The 23,125-nt window shown below is 42.7% G+C and overlaps 1 protein-coding gene across 4 annotated transcripts in view; it reads left to right on the top strand.

Annotated features, from left to right (window-relative positions):
- The first annotated feature begins 11,500 nt into the window (after positions 1-11,500).
- Positions 11,501-23,125, top strand: part of LOC102303052 (nucleolar protein 4-like) — a 33,913-nt gene continuing 22,288 nt past the window's right edge. Inside the window, exons 1-2 of one of the 4 annotated variants that reach the window (XM_005930647.3) lie at positions 12,583-20,574; positions 22,437-22,467. In XM_005930647.3, coding sequence (XP_005930709.1) covers positions 20,543-20,574; positions 22,437-22,467 — 63 coding nt within the window. In that variant the 5' untranslated portion in view covers positions 12,583-20,542. Of the gene's footprint in view, positions 12,554-12,582; positions 20,575-20,609; positions 20,717-22,436; positions 22,468-23,125 lie in introns of those variants that run through there. The other 3 variants (XM_005930644.3, XM_005930645.3, XM_005930646.2) reach the window with 3 other exon arrangements.

A 23,125-nucleotide genomic window follows, 5' to 3' on the forward strand; every position in this document is an offset into this window, starting at 1 on the left:
CACACACACACACACACACACACACACACACACACACACACACACACACACACACACACACACAGAGAGAGAAAAGGAAGTTTAATGGCTGCTACTCGCCTCATTTCTCCTCTCCTCGTGCAGTGTGCTCATCCACACCCCCTCATGGATTTGCACAGAAAATGACAGTGAGGAAAGTGTGGACACCCCCCACCCCGCTCCCCTCCAGCTCTCTAATTCCGTGTCAACCCGGCGCACGTGGGGAGGGAGCGAGCTCGCACTTCAGAGCAGAGAGGTCTGCAGAGAGCCAGGGCCCGTCATTGTCCCTCCCTCCTCCCCTCATGATTAGCCACAATCATCCACCCTGCATGGCCCATCGTTTCCTGTTACTTAGTTACCAGTTGCCATGATTTGCCGGGGCCGCTTGTGTTTCCATGGTGCCCGTTCTGCCGTCTCCTGGCTACCTCGCGGCTGCGCTGTCCCGATGGCCTGCCGCCACCCCGGGCCCCCGACCCACTGCTCCCTGCCTCACCGCCTCATGGTCCCATAAGGACTGTCAGTGTGACCGTCACCACGCCAGGCTGGTAATGCAACTTCTGGCTTCTGCTCCATGTGGCGGCACACTGAGCAGACAAAGAGGGAATTGATATAATAGAGAGTACATGCAGACAGCCGGCTCCCTCTCTCCTTTACACAGCTTAATCTCATCCCATCTCAGCAGCGTATGAGAAGAATTAGAGACAAAACACTCAAAAAGTATAATGACTGAAGGAAAAAATAAATCTTAGTCTTATCCGCTTTCAATAAAATCCCTTTTGAGATCCCTAATTTTTTGGTTTGAATAATACTTTTTATAGTAACACTACTTGTCCCAGGAATCCATCTCAATGTAAAATATTGTGAGAAATTTGGATTAGGTTTTTTTGTTTGGTTATGTGATTTTTGTCATGCAGGTGTGTTTCCTGGATTCCCCCATCCCTCAAATAAATACACCCAGAAATATTTTCTGGGTGTATTTATTTTTGATCATTCTTTTAGTCTAGGCTTTTTTTTTTCTCTTTTCTTTTCTTTTTTTTGAAAACCAATAGAAAGCATCAGAAATATCCAATCAGCTAATCACATGGAAGCAGCTCAGTCTATTTATGCATGTCAAGATAACATTCTGATATTTAAACCAAGCATCAGGATGGGAAAGAAAGGTAATTTATGTGACTTTAAACATGAGATGGTTGTTAGTGATGCACAGGCTGGTCTGAGTATTTCAGTAAATACTGCCACTCACTGGAAAAAGCCCATGAGCATGTCTGAAAAAGCCAGAGGAGAATTGCCAGACTGCTTCAGGCTCATACTAAGGCAACAGTAACTCAAATAACCATTCATTAGACACAAGGTATGCATAAGAGCATCTCTGCACAACACTGAAAAAGATGCGGTACATCAGCAGAAGACCACACCAGGTACACGCCAAAATCACCAGTCTTGCCCAGGACATCTTTCTAGCACAGGGATTTTTTAATATTACCCTTTTACCTCAGTTGTGGTGAGAAGAATAAAAATGACAGTAGAGTTTCAACCCTACTTTTTACTTTTAAATCTACTCCATAAACAGTTTGCACCACAGGTTTATGATGCTAACACTGCAGGGGGGTAGAGCGCTGATGGCTGTGACATTTCAAACAATTACATTCAGCATGCAACACACAATGAGACTGAAGTTAAAATAGGTAAAGTAAAAAACTTTCTGTTTATTTAGGAAGCGACTGGTACGATCTGTGTATGTGGTGTCATGATCGGCTTATTTTGAGTTTTCCTTTATCCATTATTCTCTATGGTTTTGTACTGCCTGGTGTTTATTTGAGTTTCACCCTCCCATGTCAAGTCGTTAGATGTTTCCCTGTTTAGTTACTTTGTGTTTTATTTTATTATATTTTATCATTTGCTTCTTGAATCTTGTGTTTAGTTTAACTTCGTTTTGTCATTGCATTGATTAATTTCAGCTGCATCTCGTTTCCCTGGTGTTTCCCTGATTGCCTCTTACGTGCATTTATAGCCTTACTTTCCCTTCAGTCTTTGTCAGAGTGTCTGTTAACCCTCCTTGTGTGTGTTACCAGCCAGTTTCTGGATTCTGTTTGTCTGCCCTTGTGTTTCCCAGTTTATGTCTTCGATTCAGTGGACTGTAGTTGCTTTCTTTGTGGATTTTTTTTCTCATCTTACAGATTTTGGTTTCCAGTTTAAATTAAAGATCAGTTATATGTTTACCTGTTCTGCCTGATAATCCTGCATCTGTGTCCTGTTTCTCACTGAACCATGACATGTAGAGAGGATATTACGTGGCTGTGTGGTCACAAGCATTGCGTAATCAAATAAGGTGTCAGTTAAATGCATTAAAAATATGTGAGCAATTCCCTTCTTGATTGTGATAATATTTCTTACTTTGTAAAGAGGGCCTGACCTGATCTCCGTGGTATGTGGAAAAAATGATGAATTGTGAAACAACATTGATGATTTAACCATGTTTACTAACATTAAAATTATTTTACAGTAAAAGTACACATATTGAGCATCATATTGAGTCGTCTAAAGAGAAAGTGCACCATTTTCCATTTCTAAGGTTTTACATTTAAGGGTATAATAAATTATATCATTAGTTATTTAACAAAAATTATAACTCAGAAGCAGTGTGTGAAAATCTTCATACACTTTTACTGCTACCATAGGAATTAAGCAGGTAAGAAGCAGCCAAGCGCTGCTAATAATTGATTAACTAATCATCAGCCAGCATGAGCACCTCTATAAAAGTAAAGTCTGGTAGTCAGATCTGGAGCATTCAGGTGTGTGTTAACACAGCGCTGTGGAGTAAAGACATCAACAGCATCTTAAAGCAGCTGCTGCTGTCCATCAGTCTGGGAAGGGTTATAAGGTCACTTCCAAACAATTTGAAGTTCATCTTTCTAAAGGGAGAAATTATTCACAAGTGGAAAACACTCAAGACAGTTGCCAATCTTCCCAGAAGTGGACGTCCCAGCAAATTCACTCCAAGGTCAGACTGTGCAGTGGTCAGTGAAACTGCAAAAACCCCAGAGAGCAGCTGTTTATTTTAATGCAGATCAAAGTTATTGATTCATTAATGCATCGCTTTAATGTTGCTTTTGGAGATTATTTTGATTCTTTTATCGATTTATTTATAATAATAAAGTGTGCATAATAGTTAAAAAGATTTATATTTTAATAACGATGAAATTATAAGTAAGGATTCCCCTACGGTGTTTAATGCAGAAGTATAAATCCCCAAGTACATCATGTAAGTGGGCCTACTTACTTTAGAAGAAGTGTACAGACCACGATCCAAAAGCTTATGGAACCATTTTCAGCAGTAATAAATCTGAAGTCATTGTTTTCTGTATGATTTTTATCACTCTCTCACATAATTTTGGCAGAGTTTTGGCCCACTCTTCTTTACAATGTTGCTTCAGTTCATTGGGGTTTGTAGGCGTTTGTTTATGTACAGCTCTCTTCAGGTCCCACCACAGCAATAACAGTCAGGTTGAGGTCTAGACTTTGACTTGATCACTGCGAGACTTAATTATTTTCTTTATGAGACATTCTGCTGTAGATGTGCTGCCGTGCTTAGGATCGTTGTCCTGTTTTACAAGCTCAGTTTCTGCCAGGCTTTAGCTGGATTATCAGAAATCAATCTTATGTTAGAGTAAAGGAAACTTTAATTAAGAAACCCAGTGATTTTCTTTTGGCTCAGGCTAAAAAAATCTTTGGTGGAGCTTTAAAAATATATCCATGCATGACATTCATAATACATTTAACAGAAAATATTTTTTACAATAACATACAATTACAAAACAATTATAGTGCAAATGTTTAAATCCAGAGGAATAAATGATCCAAACATTTGATTATCACATTTGTGCAGTTAGAGTCTTATAATTGTAAAGTTCATGGTATATGTTGTATTGTGGATCTCAAACAATTTAGGAAATATTCAATTTGATTTGATCATTCACACAATAATTTGGGACATTCTCACTTGCTGCTAATGTAAAAAGTGCAGTTTAATTGTTCCACCTCATTACAATAGACATGAGTTTTATCCTATTTTATTAGTTTTATTATTACAGCTTAATCGTTGTGATTCCTCGTGTGCGTTTATCTCACTGTTCTTCTCATGCTGGCTTATTCTTAGCTTTTAATGCACTTTGAATCAGAGTTATTTTCTATTTTTCATCAAATTTCTTTCTATTTTGTTTTACAGTTAAGTTTCCTTTCTGGTTTAGTTTCTTTTTTTTTCTAGGGTGGGGTTTGTAATCACTTTAGCTCCAAACCAATCACCAATCTTGCTTTATATTACACTAACCTGTCTGCAAGGTGTGGTTAAAAACTCATTACAACCAGATAAGTTTCTGTGAGTGTGCAAACAGCCTACAGCAGCAGAAGACCGCACCGAGTGCCATCAGCTGAAAACAGGAAAGTGAGGCTACAATTCACAGGAGCTCATCAAAACTGGACAACAGAAGACTGAAAAAACGGATGACTTTGCGACATTCAGATGAATAACACCATATCACAAAGCTCAGTTCATTTCAAACTGGTATCCCGGACATGAAAATGAGTCCACTGGACTCAAATGGCCTTCACAGTCATCGGATCTGAGTCCAACAGAGCACCTTTGGGATGTGGTGGAGCGGGAGATTCACATCATGGATGTGCAGCTGACAAATCTCCAGCAACTGTGTGAAGCAATCATGTCAATATGATCAAAATCTCAGAAGAATGTTGAATCTGCGCCATGAAAACTAAAGCGAGCTCTGAAGGATCAAGGGGTCCAACCCAGTACTAGCAAGGTTTGCCTAATAAGTAGGTGGTATAAACTAGTCCTGGTAAAACTGACTAATCTATTTTCAGTACTTAAACCACCGAAAATAACGAAAACGAAATAACATTAATTATTTCCTTCAGTTTATTGTGTATGAGTGGAAACGCTAACCATTTATTCTGAAAGGGAACATAAAACATAAGAGTGATTCAATACAAAACAAAAACAATATATGATGATCAAGACACACAAATGAAGCAGTTGATCATTTGCGTGCATTTTTTTCTTTAATGTTTACATCTTATGTAGGACAGGTCCGCTTCAGAATGAGCGACACAAAGAAGGTGCAGTTTTCAGCTCCTCCATCAGGAGGCACTAGCCATCAAATTGTCACTCAGACTTAATCACGCACGCAGATCAACACCGGCGGAGCAGGGTAAACTTGTCATCCTAACTGAGGCTGATTCACCATCACTCCCCCTCAGTGCGCCTGCCTCTCATCCTCTTATTCAGTCTCACACTCTCAGCTCTGTGCCGCTGTCTGTCTCCCCGTCTCTGTTTACTGTGAGGCCGCCCCCTGTATGTCCTCCCTTAAGCTCTGCTCAGGTTCATCCAAGACAGATTTTGTTTGTTTACGCTACAACTACACAAGAAATCTTGTTAGCAGTGCAAATACCCCCGAGGAGAAAACCTTGAATGTAGCATTCAGAGATACCATCAGTGCTTGCGATACCTCTGCTTACATGTTGTAGTGAATTAGAGTTTCCGTGTTCTCAACTTGAATATTTATATGAGTGGTGTAGCGTGAAAATCCGGGCTCCCTGAGTGGGCTCCCTTCTTTTTTAAGTACATCTAGTGGCACATATGAAGAAGCTGTAACACCTCAACAGTCACATACCCCGTTTTTACTCAAGAAAAACCCAGATGAAGCATTTTGTTTTATGAAAACAACAGAAAAGATAAGAAATCCCTGGATACAGTAAACACACTTTTATTAAAAATAAGGATCTGTTTGTTGAAAGTCTAAAAGTGCTTACACCTGAAGCATGTCTGCTCTTTGAAAATCAATGGTCTCCTTTAAGACTGACATACCAGAAATAGCTTAACTAAGACTTTTTTTAAAAAAACCTTTTTATTTAAAATCTTCTTCTGCACAGACAAATTAAGGGAACACTCAATCCTCACAGTATAACACAAAGTCAGTAAAACTTTAGGTTTTATCTATCTGAGGAAGCAGAATTAGCTTCACGTGTTTTAGTGCAAATGAAAGTGACACCAGGTGCACTGGAGAGGCAACAAGGTGGTGGCTAAGGACAACTGCTCTCTCCTTATCCCGCTTGAGCAATTTGCCTTTAGTTTTACTTTTTGCTAGTGTCCTTATCTCAGGTAGCCCAGCTCCTCCATGATGGCACATCCACAATGTGTCTTGCTGTGTCTTCCAGCACAGTCTCGAGAGTATGGAGGAGATATCACGAGAGGGGCCATTACACGAGGAGAGCTGGAAAGGTCATGAACCCAGCAGCAGGACCGGGATCTGCTCCTTTGTGTGAGAAGGAAGAGGAGGAGCATACTAAATGACCTCCAGCAGGCTATTCGTGCATGTTTCTAGTCAAACTGTCAGGAACAGACTCCATGAGGGTGGAATAAGGGCCTGACGTACTTTAGTGGGACCTGTGCTCACAGACCAGTGCCATGCAGCTCTGTTTATGACATGATAAGATTACAATATAGACTGGATCTGTAGTGTTATGTTTTCTTATGAAAAACAAATGACTAGAACAATGACCCTCCAATAAATTCTGACAATCGTCTTCTAGGATGAGTTCTTACCACTTACAGCCATCTTGGTCACACAGCTGGATACATAAAAGCTGGATTTACGGAATCACCAGTCACATCAGATAAAAACTGCTTTAAATAGTTTGCTGACCTTGCTCCAGAATAAGGTTTTAAAAAGCTTTTCCCCTTGAAAATTAGAGGACCCCATCAAAAAAAGGTGTGTAAAAAACATGGATGCAATGGATTTCAAATGTCATAAACCTATATTTTATTCACAACAGTGGATAAAAGACATGCCAAATGTTTAAATCAAGACATTTTACTATTTAATGAAAAATGTTAGCTCATTATGAATTTCATGCCAGCAAAATCTTTTAAGAAAGTTAAGATAGGAGGCAAGAAAAGGCTGGAAAAGTAAGTGGTACTAAAGAGAAACTGCGGGAGAAGTTGGTAATATTGCTGGGTATAAAAACAGAATCTTAGAGAAGCACACTTTCTCAGAAGTAAAGTTGGGCAGAGGTTCACCAATCTGGAACAAAATGCACCTGCAAAGTGTGGAACAATTTTGGAATGCAAAGACTGAATATTTCATCACCTACAGTTCATGATATGATCAAAAGATTCAGACAATCTGGAGAAATCTCTGTGTGTGAGGGACAAGTGTGAAATTTAATACTGGATGCCTGTGATCTTCGGGCCCTAAGGTGGCCCTGCATGATAAACCATAATTTAATCACTGCATGGGCTCAGGAACATGTCCAGAAAGTGTCTGTGAACATGATTCATCCACAAATGCAGATTAAAGCTCTGTGATGCAAAGAAAAATCCATATGTGAATATGATCCAGGCCAAAGCAAAGTGGAAAACTGTTCTGAGGTTCGATGACTCAAAATCGGACATTCTTTTGGAAAACATGGATGCTGCATCCAAATAAAGAGGACAGCAACCATTCATTGTTATCAGCGCTCAGTTCAAAAGCCTGCATCTTTGATGCTATGGAGGTGCATTAGTGCCCAAAAAAATCTTTAGCTTGCACATCTGGACTTGCACCAGAAAAGCAAGGTGCCAAAACGTATAAACAGGTTTCAGAGCGACATATGCTCCCATCCAGACAATGTCTTTTTCAGGGAAGGTGTCCCATGTTTGAGCAGAACAACGCTAAACTACATACTGCTGCTGTTACTACAGCATGGCTTCATATTAGAAGACTGCTGCTGAACTGGCCTGCCTGCAGTTAGTCCTCTTACCAACATTTGGAAACCAAAAACAGGACAAAGAAGACCCAGGACTGTTGAGAGGCTGGAATTATCTATCAGACAATAATGGGACTACATTCCTCTCCCAAATGTCCAGCACCTGGTCTCCTCAGTTCCCAGATGTCTGTGGACTGTTGTTAAAAGAAGAGGGAATTTTACTTGGTGTTGCTGCCACCAAATGTTTGGACTTGAATTCCACCACCGCCTTAGCAGTTACATACCTCTCACATAGATTTCAATTCATGGTCCTTTGAGTGCCATTTCTTTCTATTATAATGTCTCTGATTGTGAATCCTGCCTCCACCAGCGGATAGCACGCTGACAACATCGCGAGGGGCATTAGCAGGAAAGACTAATTTAATAGAGACAGCGCTGCATGTGGACAGTGAGGTCGATAAAAGAGTCGAGTTGAAGCAGCAGTTATTGAGGTTCAAGCAAGGGTGTGAAAATGCTGTCATCCTGCCTGTGTGTCGAAAACTTGGGTTTTATTTTTGAACGTGAGGTATCTCAGCGCGAGACAGCCCTTGCTGTGGCCCCCCAGGACAGCAGCAGTCCACCTCATGGTGAACAGAAAGCGCTCAGTGGGAGATTGTGAGCATAATTACAGCAGTTTTGCCTCATTAGGAGTGAGGAGGCGTGACCCTGCCCAGAGGTCCAACAGCTGACGCGCACGGATGGTGGCGCTGAGAGATGTTCTTGGCTCACAGGAAGCTACGAGGGCAATCTGAGTCCTGAATCCTTTAATATGTGCGAATTCTGCAGTCCTTTTTGTCACGCTGTAAAATTACAAGCTGTGCATTCATTATGTTACATATGAGTACAGATCTACCAACAGTTTTACCAAAAGAGCTCGAAATATAAACAGCAAGTACTCATTTGGACTTCCTGTGAGATAAAGCTACGTGTTTACCACTGTTTGCTCTTTCACCCTTTCAGTTTCCAAGAATCTTTAAAGTATGTTACATACTAGATGATTTCAGCTCTCCAGGGCTCAAAACATCCTTCAGATAAGAAAAATCCAATATGGTAAAATCACAGGGTAATAACATGCCCTGTGTGGCTTAGCACAACACCGATGTGATTTATGGGTTAACAACCGGTCAGCTGTTTCTACAATAGAAGCTCGAGTTTAACCTCAAAACAATAAAAATGATGGTAAAGTTCTGCAAATATGTGCAGATGTGGAACTAAAACCTGTGAATGACACATAAGACAACGTTCAGAGATAAAGCAGAGAATAACACACAGGCAAAGCAACCACATGTCCCTGTTTTTTATCCACAGGTGAACCAGCCTTGTTGCCTGAGCCCCTTTCGACCCAGGTTAATCTAATGCATGATAATATGAAAGGTTGGAACCAGTTATATTACTGGGATCAAGATGACCCAGATTCTTACTAATGTATGTACTAATGTACTAAAGCATCACATTTGATAGCATAAACAGAGACAAACACATGGCCTGCAGCGACAAATTGTGCCACTGATGGTTTTGTAAAGTGTGATGAAAGGAAAGTGGGGAGAATTTTTTGTCTTTCGCTCTATTTTGCAGTTAAGGACGGTTTGTCTTCCAGTTTGTTCTTTTCATAAAAGCCAGAGATCTGAATTATTGTCAGTTTTACAGACATTACCTAAAGCCAGACATGTGAGACAGAAATAAAAGTTTTCTTTGTGATGACAGCACAGTGTGAGAATTTGTCTTTGCTTGTTGACATTAAATGATGGGAAACATTTTGAAAGTGTTTTATCTCAACACCTCGGGTGAAATATAAAACATTGCCATATTCAAAGTGGTGCAAAAAAACATTAAGTTTAAATGAATCAAAAGAAAATAAATGCAGATATTTTGATAACTCAGTAATTGTTTTAGTAATTTTTAAGCAGATAAATAAAAAAATACCTGTGCTCATTTGTCTCACATGATAGGAAAAAATATTTCCTTTGTGACCTCTGATTCACCAGAATAAATATATCTGAAGATGTTCACCTAAACGGTGAAAATCTAGAAGTCTCACTGTTCTATAAAATATTTCTATTGTTTTATTCTATAAAAAACTATTTTATAGACAGAATGATTAATTTAAAAAGAAAATCAGATTGTGGTAGATTAAAGTGACTGTTGCAGTCTCATGAAACAGCATAAAAATGGGGTGTAAGATAGTTTTCCACATTAAACTCACCTGTACAATACCAGCTGTTCATTGGTAACTGAAAAAAGCATACCTCTGCTATGCTTCTTTTCTTTTGTGTCTGTTTCGAGCAGGTTTAATAACATAACAGCCTGCTGATAAGATCATTTATAAAGATTTTACTCTCTCAATTCTGATTAGGATGAAGTAAAAATTACACTTTTTGCTGGCGTTTCTCAAAACGCACTCCTTGTGATGGGGACAGAGTGGCTTCACTCCTTTGTCCACTCTCACAACACCCTTTAATGTTGATGGGTCTTTCCTTTGCAACATAAAGCACAATCAAGCCACTGTTGCTATGAACCTGTGCTATATATATATACATATATATATATAAAAAACTGTGCTGAAGAAGTGCTGCAGAATTTCTCAGAAAGTTGCACATAAGAACCCCGAAAGTACCTCCACTCCCGGAGAACACCAATTTACTCCCTGAGTGCAAGTTTTAAGTAATAACAAACTGAATGTTTCTGTCCTAAACTCAGCATTTCAAAATAAAAGCCTGTGTTGAGACGTGGCGTCTCCCCTGAGGGATGGATGGGCAGCTCCCAGAGCGTATCCTGCATGCAGGCCAGTCCTGATAGGAGACACAGCACGAGACCACATGATGAAACGAAATGAAAGCTGGCGAAAGCCTCGGTCACTCAACACGCATGCATTCACTCACACACACACACACACACACACACACACACACACACACACACACACACACACACACACACACACACACACAACATGTGAGTGAGCTCGTTTTTCTTTCTTTCCCTGTATCTGACAATCTGAGCTTCTCGTCATTCAGTCGTGGTGTGGCTTCTCGGCCCATGCAGCACACCGTTGTCTGAGTCAGGATGGAAAGATGAGGACGGGGCATCCCACTCACCCTCCGCACGGCCGGAGACACTGCTGCGCTGCTGTCATGGCAACAGCAGCAGTCACCACCGCCAGCATGGGCCTGTAATGCACAGGCCAGGAGGAGTCACACACAAGCGCGCGCGCGCGCACACACACACACACAAAGAGAGCACGACACACGGTAGAAAACTGCACCGAGGAGGAAACCACTGATCCTAAATGAGCCTGTTTTTCCTCTAACATCTGTAGACACGCGCAAGCTGGGTTGTTCAAACACTGTCCCTAAACATAAAAGTCACAAATAATCTCATTATTCTTTTTTCGGAACACATTTTTCTTTCTTTTTATTGTTTTTGAAGATTTTATCGTGAATATAAATAATCTTCTTAAGCTGACTTCCAAAACATACATTGATATTTTATTCAGATTTAACGCCCATTAAAAAAAAACAAAAAAAACAAAAAACGAAAAAAAGCACTTTATACATTATTGGAATCTCACTCTGCGTAAAGTATTTCCTATTTAAAATCCTTCATCGGTGTTTTTTTTTAAAGAATGATTTCTGCCTCCACCCTCTTCCACCCTCCGTGTCTCCAAATCGGACATTTTCTCTGCGGCTGGGCAACATAAAGCTACTTGTAAACCGCAGGCTTTGCAGCAAATTACCAGTGTAATGCAGATTTGAGTGTGTGTTGTTTTTTCCCCCTTTACGTGGTAGAAAAAGCCCACAATGCAAAAGCTAATCCCATTCAAACAGGTGTTAGGAGCAGAAACAGTCCCAGGTGGCGCATGTTGATCGGATGCATGGCCATACAGGGGTACACTCTGAGCATCTTTGCGCTTTTTTCGAGGGGTTGAGCAACCCGCATCCGAAAATAGTGTTGTCTGTTAGAAAGTAGGTCGATAGGAACTGAGAGAGACGTTTGTTTCCACGCTTTTGTCTGTGTTCTTTGTTGTTTAGCGAGGACTGTGGGCTTTTTTTTTTCATAGCCTACCCTTGTGTGGAGCGTTTTACGCACAGGTGGGAGATACCCGCTCAGCATAGGACAGCCCCCCTTGCTGCTCCTCAGCGGATGATGTGAGGAAGTGACATTTTTCACCGCTGCGGTTCGGGACAGCACTGCTCCTCTGCAAACAGGTGTGCTGCTGTCCGGGTCAGTTTGACTGAGAAGCCACAGAGAGGTAGCGTCCCCAAACCTGAACCGAGCCTCCTGGACGCGGGACAGCGGGGACCAGAGGAGAAAGACATCCACCCGTTCAAGTCTGTTCTTTATTAGCCTGGGCTGTTTGAACGGTTTCAGACAGAGAGAGAGAGGGAGAGGGGGAGCAATGGCAACGAAAAAGGCGTGCGTGGAGGCACCCAAAAGGAGCCGGAGTCCGGTCGTTTTGGAGGCGGAGATGTTCAGTGAATTTCAGGACTGGTGTCTCCGGACTTATGGAGACTCCGGTAAAACAAAGACCGTCACCCGGCGAAAATACAACAAAATCATGCAGACACTGTTGCAGAACGACGAGTCGGATGGCGTTTATGTCGACAACAGCCACATCAACGCCAAATTCAAATTCTGGGTGAAGTCTAAAGGATTTCAGGTCGGGACCAACGTTTTGGGAGAGCACAACAAGAAAGGAGCTCCAGGGAAACCCGTTTTATACGTCCCGGTCAAGTCAACGGTAAAGTGTGTGTGTGTGTGTGTGTGTGTGTGTGTGTGTGCGTGCGTGCGTGTGCATGCTTGTGCATATGTGTGTGTGGCACAGAGAGGGAACGTGCGTGTACATGAGCATGAGGTGTCCCGTCGCCGCCTATAAGTTATCATTATATCAGGGTGCACACATGCACCTGTCACACGGATAAAACGCCAACTTGAAATGTTTTGTCGTCCCGTCTCGCCCTCATCCCTGCCGATGAAGCTTCACTTTGTCCACATCCCAACCAGAACAGCCCTACTGTCATCCCTTGCTGCCATAGCAACGCCGGTGCCTCCTGGCAATCGCATTTGAAAAAAAAACAACAAAAAAAAAAACAGGGAGTCAAGGCTATCAAGCAAAAGCATCTCACCAGCGAGGTTTAAGTCCTGTCAGCGCTGCTGGGTGCAAAGCACGAGATAATTTACTTACTGACAGCATTTTGCGTGAACCTTGCAGTTCGGGTCTCGTGTAGCCCGGTATGGTGATGCTGTGCGCGCGCACGTGGATGCAGCGGCATGTTGGTGGGTCTGTGTCAGGTTGCTCTGGTGTTACCAGCTGAGAAGCTGCAGAAGCTTCTTCTTCTTTTTTTTTTTTAAATCCAAACTTAAGATGATCACGTTCAGCGTTTTTCATGCCGAGAAGCTCAGCAGGTTTCATTGTCAGCGATTCATCAAAGGACACACGCACTCACTGTCCCATCTAAACCAAGAAGCACGCGCTGTGTCCGTGCGTCGACCTGGCTGATTTTTCTTTCTTCGGGAGGGCAAAGATAGGCTTCTAAAGTACTGAAAGAGGGGGCATTGTAACGAAATGGCACGGCGTGGCAAACAGCCCGAGTGTTTAGTCCCCACTTTTCATTGTCCTGGGCAGGATGCGGATCGGCTAACAGGCATTCGTTGCTCTGGCAACACCTGTGCAGCCCAGGACAGCCCGCCTCTGCCGCATTTTATTCTGTAGTCTACGATCCGACGTTAAGCTCTGTAAGCTCGTCTAAGATTATCTTCAAGAGAAACTCACTGCAGGTAATTTCCACATTTTAGCGGAGAGTATAAGCGGTGCGTAATTGGTGACCACGTGAGGGGCTGTGGCGGAAACAAAAGGGTCTGCTCTGGGCTGATAGCGACATACGCCCACAGTTAGTACTCAGACTTCACTTCTCCGTTCTCCTGGATGATGTGTGGCGATGTTTCGCTTGTAAAATGGAAGTCAGGTCAGTGAAGCTGCAGGTGCTTCAAGGGTTAAGTTTTATTAGGCCTATTTGTCGGACTGGCCAGATAAACATGTGCATGATGAACTGTCAGCCAGTGCCCCAGCAGCTTTTCCTGCACGCGGAAAACAAACACGCTGGCTGTGCTCACGCGCGCGCGCCCATGTCTATGTATGGTGCTTGGGCCTGCTGTGCCAGCACGGAGACAACCACCATTTTAAATAAGCGCCTTCAGGAATAATCTCCCCCACCCGGCCTGCTGGGACAGAGTCTCTCCGGACCTCAAAGAGCAGAAACACATTTCCTGCGAACAAACCGGAGAAGATTCTGGCTCCAGTCAGAGACAGAGTCCTTTGACTTTTAGCTGAATAGCACTGATCCCTCTACAGGTGTTTTACCTGTGTGAATGGACGATTTAGACTACAAAACTCCTCTAATCTCGGCTCAATATTGTGTTTCCCCCCTGAGCAGGAGGGCAGGTGTGATCTGACTCCGCAGGTGCAGATGGTGCCTGAAATGTGATGTTGATGAGCTTTTGTCTGTTTTTTTTTTGGCCATTTCTAGTTGATACCAATTTAATATATTGATCAATATAACCTGATCAGCTTTAAAAAAAAAATCCATGTGAAAAGCAGATGAGCTGAAATAAAATCTGAACAAGGCCTTAAAAGTGTGGTTCTTTTTAAAAACAGGGTACCTTAATGTTTACTGGAGAGGAGTGTGCACACTTTTGTAGCTAATATCAGAAGGCAGGGGGAAACCTCCCCCTGACTCAGCTGCACTTGGGAAATTTAAACAACAAACAAAACATCAGCCAACAAAAGCTGCTTCTGATGATGAGTCAGAAGCCACAAATCAACCAATTCATGTGCATGTGACTGCTATAGAAAGCCCGATTTTTGATTCAGCTGGTCTTCGTGGGCTTTATAAATAGGCTGTCCGGTGCCACTGGAAAAGGAACACGCACACACATGTACAAACACGCACACACAATGGTCAGTGCCTGCTCGCAGGGCTGCAGGGCCGGGGACGTATCTCTGGAGCGCGAGCACTGGAAGCCCCTCTGCAGCTGCTCCCAGGGTGTGCCAAGTTTCTGTGTGGGAGCAGGCATGGGGCTAAATGACGGGAGGCTGGGTGGGGGTAGGGATGGTTGGTGGCTGATGTGCAGACAGAGAAGGTCTCTTCTGTGTGTCAGCGAAGCATACAAGGCGGCTTCAGTGTGTGGCAGGACAGAAAGACAGGGCACAGTAGCACAGACTCAGCGCTGATGCCTCTTTTCAAGCCGGGACACAGAATTATTTTCTGTCCTCCTGCTCCTGTTGTCTCGCCCTCTTTCTGCACATCTCAGAGCCCTGCAACTGCTCGGAGAATCCAGCAGCCCTCAGTGTGGAGATGCAACCTCGTTTAGCTCTCATTATGTCCTGATTAGAGGACGCTACAGAGGAGGAGGGGGATAGGACCAGAAACAGACACAGAGATGCACCACAGAATTTTACACAAAATGAGCACAAGCCTCTTCCTGAGTGAAGAAACGGGGCTTAATCGCCCTGTGCATTTCCTTTCAGCTGACATGAGCATTGTACTGAAGAAAATTTTTGAAAAACTGCGAGCTGTTGCTTTTTGTTGCCATGCCTACTGAAAGCTGTAAATATCTCTGTTCATGTCTCACGGCTTTGGTGGACATGCTCTCACACAGAGACACACAGAAGTACTTCACATGAAAGGGGCTCGAACTGTGCGCACAGGACATGCTGGCACAGACTGTGAACCAGACAAAATAAGTGTTCATTTAAGCCCATTTAACCGTTTAATAGACAAAAGAGAAACAAACGATGTAAAAACTAAGAGCCTATCAGCAGAAATCAGCATCTAAACAAGCAGAAAACAGTGAAACGTCATCATAGTCAGGATTGTTCTTTCTTTCTTTTTTTTGGTCCAAAGCAGTTGACTTCTGATCAATAAAGCTACAGATTATTGTCTGTCAATCAGCCTTTTCACCTTTTCTTTTAAAGAATTGAATACTTATCTTTGTCTTTCTGCTTTGGGCTTCTTAAATGTGAGAATTTCTTGCTTTTGTTCTTATTCCACTCATGTCGAGCTTTGCGCTGATAAAAGAAAGAATTTAAAGGGACACAACCTCGAGCCCCTTTCAAGATCTTCTGACATTTTATTGACAAAATCCCACATCAATCAATAGCTGACAATGACAATAAACATTAGTTACAGCCACAAAGTGACAGCACATGATCAAAGGAAGACATGATTACCACAGAAAGAGGTTTTCAGACTGAAGAACTGAATGAAGCTTTATTTCCTAAAATAAGGGTTTGTCTCGGGACGTCCCCACATTGTTAGTCCTTATCCATGTCTCGGAAAATGGGCACTAAATGTTTGCTCCTCGCCCACGTCAGATGGGATGAGGAACATCATCATTATTATCTGATTAATTAGTCCGCGTTTCCCCTGAGAGCCCGTCTTTTGTGGATGGGCCACAGAGTCAAAAGAATACTGGCCCTATTATTCAGCAGCATTTGCATTAATGCTATTTTTTGCATAGAGAGTCTCCAGCGCTTTTGTCCAGCCTTTTTTGTTTCATCCTTCTCTGGCAGCGCCTATTAGGAGCAACACATGGGCTCACGCTCGTGGGTTCAAATGGCAAAAGGCTCAGCAGCCCAAACAAGAATCAACGCAGTTGTTCACATCTCGTTCTTCATCAGAGCTGCAGAGAAATCACCCAAGCACCTCTAATAATGATTGACCTGTTCCTTTTATTTATTTATTTATTTTAAAGGTTTTGAAGTGGCTGTTTACCCCCAAATCAAATATCATTATTTGTCCTCTGGCCTGTTTTGTTATTTATCCATCTAGAATGTTTTAGAGTCATCTACCCAGTATTGGAGATATCGAACAGTATAGATGTCTGCCTTGTCTTGAATATTATGAAAGGAAATGGCTCTGGTGACTAAGAAAAATCAAAAAAACAATAAAAAAAATCAACAAACCTTTGTGAGGTGGGCAGTTTCATTTTGGGACTACTTTCTTTGTACTAAACTATCCCCACCAATCGTATCACTGCGCACTGATAACAGGCTCCTGCTTGTGACAGGAAGTGCAACATGTTCTCATCCCTGGGTGTAATATAATGCATTTTTGTCACATGTCACCCTGGGTCTTATTATTAAAAACAAGGTGTCCACGGAAATATTGGCAGAAGAGACACACAAAGTCTGCAATAGGAGGGTGGGAGCAGTCTCATAAGTCATTAGGAGACTGGGCTTCTTGTCTTATCGGGTCCTTTCTGTTTTGCACTTCTTCCTTTTTTTACTTGGTGATTGTTGTTCTGTTTTTCACAGCCTTTAACTTTCACTTTGACTCACAGGTTATGTTTAGAGACTGGAAACTACTTGGTTACATTGAGCAAAAGATCCAAGTTTGGGGTAAAATGCATCTCTGCATGTTGAAAAATGACTAAATCGGAACACAAACGTCCAAGGACACCCTGTGTATTGAATGCCCATTAGCTGGCTGCAAACATCCTATTGTTTGTGGGTGCAGTTAGAAAGAAAATAGTTCCTATATGAAACTGCTGGCTCAAACTAAGAGACAGGGAAGAAGTCCGAACAGGAGATTTTTGTAAATAAAAAATGATTTATTGCGAATAAACTAACAAAACACAAAGACCAAAGATGGTTGGTAGAAGGTAGAAGCAGGAGAGAGATCCTGGGACAGATTTTATCACTCCAGGAAGGCCTAGGCATTAGCTGCAATAGCTGACGACCCTCCAAGCATTTCATGTCACTGTTCTTTCCCGTTGGAGCGCCAAACGAGACGTCACAACTGCTGGCATGGTGCACTTTAGTGACATTTTGATTGTTGTGCACCAGGCTGGAGGCATTTCTATGATATATCAATCAGATGACGGAGAGGGAAATTGCTTGAACGTTTAGAAAAGATAACAAGGAAAAAAAGGAAGATTATAGTTATGGTGTCATAATGTGAACCAGAAATGACGAATGCATCAGCTGTAAACCCGCTTAAGTCAACTGTTGTACAAGATAGTCCAAGGGCTTTCACACTGGGTCATAATTTCTGGGAAGAGACGTTGCTGCTGAGTGTTTCGATTCCCATTTAGTACCGTTATAGCCAAGGAAACGCAGATCGTCTGCATGTATAAAATAACACAACAGGAGCTGAGGTGATTCTTCTTTTAGCAGCTGAGCATTTGAACTTCCGAGCCCATGCTTTGCTCCTAAGAGGGGCTGAACAAAAAAAACTGCCCTCAAAGCTGGAGATGTGTCTCATTGGGGTCTTCTTTGTTAAACAGGAGTCAATTAAAGATCCATAAAGAGTATATTTATGGCAGCATTTGTTCATGTGGTCATCTCAGACTTTGCTGCGTTACTGTGACTTACTGTAAACGGGTGACGAAATCCATACTGTGCGCGAGCGTGTGTGCTCGTACAAAGAGGGGGTCGCTGATCGCATGCTCTGTGTTTCCTCCCTTCAGCACCCTCTCTGTTGCCATGGAGAGACCGTTCTTTGCTTTCCCATAGGAGGAGAAATTAACACCATTTTTAACTGGCCCAGGGGCCTCCCCCCTGTGTGGGAGATAGTCTGAGTTGTGCTCCGCGCACACACACAGCCTTAAAGACGGCAATAATCTCCCTACCACACCGTTGCTGTCATTTTTAATACCTTTGCAAGGCCAACGTTTAACGAACTGGGACAGCATGATAATAGCCTGAAAACGGTGAAATGGACTCTGGGATGTGATGATGTATGTGCGAGTCATTTACATACCATTTTAAGTCAGTGACTGAAACGTCAACAGTGCCAGTCTGCTGTGGGCCAGAGGGACCGTCTGTGTCTCCGACTCGGTGGGATATTGGGGATGTCACACACTCTATCAAATAATGTTCATCATGGGAGCAGCCGAGAGGGACGAGCACACACCGAGACACACACACACCCACACACACACACACGGAGACGTCGGACAGAGGGGTTGAGCTCGGTGCACCTAATGTGGATTTAATGACGGGCCTTTATGAAATGAAGCAGACAGGAGAGGATGATAGTGAAAAGAAAAGAAATAGAAGGGGAGGGGGGACGTTTTATATTATAAAAATGGGGACAGTGTTGAGGTAAGAGTTTCTTTTATCCCAGTTTTTTTCCATGACAAACCTTTGTCTTGCGGTGTTGTCCCCATGACACACATACAGGCGCAGGAGGAACAAGGATTGGCCCATTTATGTACCCATTAGCCAGCTGATAGATTTACAGAGGGGAGATGGGACTTTAAAAGATGACCTGTTGTCACATCTGCCTTGAGATCATCTGAGTCATGAATACTGTTGACACAGCCATCTCCCTGTGTTCTGGGTGTACACACACATGTAAACAGACACACACATAAAAGCACCTGAGCACATATCCCTGCACCATCAATTTACGCTACTAATTGTGCAACAATCCTGCAAAATAGAAGTTGCATTTCACTTTAAATGGGACCTATTATGCAGTTCCCTTTTTTGCCTGTCGCTAAAGTGGATTTCTTTTTTAAATAATGAGTTTTAAATAAGGAGGTCAGTGTATGTGCAACCATCCCGTGAGCCTAAAAGCTTATAACACTCAGGTTTAACACATCTGCTGTTTACACTGTAATATTCTGCTTGAGAGGGGCAGCCAATTAGAAGAAAGATGACTTAAAAGGAGTGGAGAGGCAAAAGCTGCAATTCTTCTGGTGGCCACTTGAGGCTTAATTCCAACAGTGAGTCAATATGCATAGACTTCAATGTTAAAACCATGTTTACAGCCTGGTGAAAAATATTTTGGACTTTGTGGATAGTTATCCCTATTTTTAAGAAAAAAGTCAGGCAGTTGGAGAGTCATAAGCCTTAAAAATAGGGGCTGTTTGGCTCTTTTAACAGGTTTTAGCTAAGTTTACTCACCAAATAGGACCTCTGAACTTTTTTTTTGTGCCTTTGGCGCCTTTTGAACCATTTTAATCAAATTATAAATCTAATAGTATGACTTAGTGTGCACTGTATACAATCCTCAAAATCTCTTTTTGTATTTTATTAGTCTGTTGAATTAGCACCCCACCATTTTATCCAAGCAAGGTCACTTTTAGCTCAGAAAAACAACATGGTGGTTGCCAAAGTGATAACATGAGAGAAGAGAAAACAGTGGAGATCATCACAGCAGCTACATCTGTCTTTTATCTACAGTCTATTGTCTCAGGCAGTGGTTAAACCCAGCGACACCAGGACCCGGACTGAGAATAAAGCTTATTTTAAACTGTGAATCATGCAAAGCTGCACAGAACTGGAAACCTGCAGGTTCACTTTAATTAGATTTCTGATTTTCAGATTTCGGCCTGTCCCACTCGTGTTTATCTGGTCGGCCATGGAGCTAATTTCTTGTGTGATACATCTCTTCTATCTTTGGCGGCCTGTCTTTGTGACCCAGCTGCTTCCCCTGAACCTCCCCCCACCTCCTCCTCTCTTCCTCCTCCTCCTGACCTGCCTGTGTGCAGGACTGCTCCTCTCTCCCCTCGGCGACTCTAGGCTACAGTTGGTGTGTGCGCGTGTGTGTGTGCGCGTGTGTATGTGTGCGCGCGACTGCCAGCGGGGGTGGGGGCAGTCGACTCAACCCCTCCAGTCTCCTAGCAACAGAGCGGTTTGGTGCGGGACAGGGGGAGGCGCAGGGGATGGGGGCTGGTTGTACAGTGACTGGGGAGAGCAAAGTCCTATGGGATTACAAAGATGGAGGGAAGGAGGAAAGGCGAAGAAGGAGGGTGAGAGTTTTGCTGTGTTGTTGCCGATTAGGGATGCTGACATGTCTCCTTTGCGCTTTAGAGCGGCATGTTGCTGAAGAGACCAAATATCTACAGCTCTGCTCAACAGCTGTTCTCCTCAGAGATGCTTCAGCTCTGCCCGGTAGACATATATACTGCGCTTAAACACACACTGAGAGCAGGCTGTGGTTAGAGGTGAATGTTTAACTCTCTGTTGACTAAGAAAAACCCAACTCATTGACGCAGGGAAGCCCCGAGAAGGGGCCTTCATGAAGCAGGAAATGCACTTTTAGCTCAGTGCTCTCACCAAAAACTGTATATAAAAGAGAGCTACAGCCACTGTGGGATCCTTTGGTTTCTGAAGCCTCATTTTTAGTACTTCGGCCAACGTTATGTTGTTTTTTAAAAACTCGAATGAGACACATTTGGGGAAGAAGGTGGAGTGCGCCGTTATCAGCTTGGTTAGTAATTAAACAGCTATAAACTGTAGGGATGCAAAACAGAGACGCAGATGCCTGCTAATAAACACTAAACAGCATAAAAAAAGAAAAAAAAAATCCAGCTTAACTCACCAAACTGGAGCACAGACTTCTTGGAATGGCTTTGGGGAAAATAAATCATAGAGGAGGCCAGATTATTTGACATATAAAGGCATCAACACCACAAAGATGGTAAACAAGTCCAGTTCAGGGATTTAGGTTAGTAGAGGTGACGCTGAGCAGGCCGATAAAACTGTCCGCAGCACTCACTAAGCAAACTTTACGTTTAAGGCAAGTCAAATGCAGGAGATATAAAAACAGTTACCTTACTTTATTTGTTATAAACTCAGTAATAGAACTGTGTAGACGCTTTGATACCAGGCTGTAAACTGGTTTATTTCGTTTTACCATGGGTCTGTTTAAAGGTTGAAACCAGCCTCAAGTGGCCACTACAGGAACTGCAGTTTTTATGTTGATTTCATTTATTCATTAATCAATTTTTTACCTTTTAACATTTAGTAGTTAAAGTTACTTTCAGCAGCTCTATTATTCGCAACAGCTCATCAAAGTGGATATCCCTGCAGGTCTCAGCCAGCAGATTTTTTTTTTTTATCAAGTAATCTCTTTTTCCTCCTTCTGCCTAAATTTTGGCGTTTTGGCTGTCACCGTTTTGGTTCTTTGAAATCAGAGGTGATGACGAGGGCTGACGTAGTCCTGCCATCTAGCACAGCCGCTTTATTTCCCATTTGGACTCTAATGGACACCACTTTTTACAAGATGAACATTCACAGAACCTTAAACACGGGAAAGAATTAATAAACTCAAACTAAGCAACAGCCGAGATCATAGATCAAGTGAGGAGTCATTTATTTATTTTTTAATACATGAGTCGCCCCCTGGTGGCCATGAGAAAGAATGTGTTTCACTTTGCAGACGATGTATTTTTGACATACAGTCGCCTAGTTTTTCATGATGAGGCTGACAGCACAGGCCCCCAGGTACAGTTTCTTACTTATCTATTTTTATATATAGACAGATAGACTTAATGTATGGGAATATTAAGTAAATTGCGACATTACAGCCGCTTTAAAATAGACACACTTTCAATAACAACAACAAAAGCTTGGAAAGTAAAAAGTAGAATATTTCAATAAAAGTGAAGAAACAAATAAAACTAGCTCAACATATAATTTTAAATAAACACAACAAATAATAATGTCTCCATTTTATTTTAGAGCGCAAAGTTTAACAAACAGATCAGAAAGAGAGAAAATAATAGATGCAAAAAAACAAACAAATAAACAAATGTTGGTTATGGTTCAGGCTCATGCAGCAGGTCTGACTGTGATGATCTGCAATATTTTCTGCGTGTGATTCTTTCAGGTCAGAGAAAACGCTCCCAGCAGAATATCCGGTGAGTGCTGTGGATATTTTGCAGTAGCAGAATTCAGTGCAGGATGCAGCAGTGGTGTGGGTGCACTGCACATCCCACAGTTGTGTGAGATTATCCAAATCCAGCGTGAATGGGCCGACACCATTGTCCCAAACAGCAGCAGCAGCAGCAGCAGCAGCTTCAGTGGTGGCGGTGGTGGTGGTGATGTCACCAGGGGAAAGATGATGATACCTCCAAGTGCGATAGATTACAGCTGTGATGATGAGGCGGAGGATCGCTATTATTTCATTTATTATCATTACATTTAGCCCATGCTGACAGGGGAGAGTGGAGGGAGAGAGAAAGAGAGGGAGAGGAGGGCCGGATTAAAACAAACCCGCTCTGTGAGCTGGTTTTAGTTGCCATGGCAACGATCATTACCTCGCACTTGGGAGAGCAGGAGCAAGGAGAGAGAGGATGAGGAGGAGGGGAGACGGGACGGAGGTATGGGATGAAGAGATGCAAGCAGGAGAGAGGACGCAGTTGGGGGAAAACAAAAAAAAAGAAGAAAAAAAAGGAAATGTCAGATCCCAGGAAGTGTGCAGAAATGTCACAGGAGAGAGAGAGGAGGAGGAGGAGGTGGGGTGTGCGGGGGAGTGTGATTCCTCGATGCCAGGGGGACAACTTTTTGAACTCGGGA

This window comes from Haplochromis burtoni, unplaced genomic scaffold (genome assembly GCF_018398535.1).
Source record: "Haplochromis burtoni strain Fernald_Lab_line unplaced genomic scaffold, NCSU_Asbu1 Contig_134, whole genome shotgun sequence".
In the NCBI taxonomy this organism is placed as follows: domain Eukaryota; kingdom Metazoa; phylum Chordata; class Actinopteri; order Cichliformes; family Cichlidae; genus Haplochromis; species Haplochromis burtoni.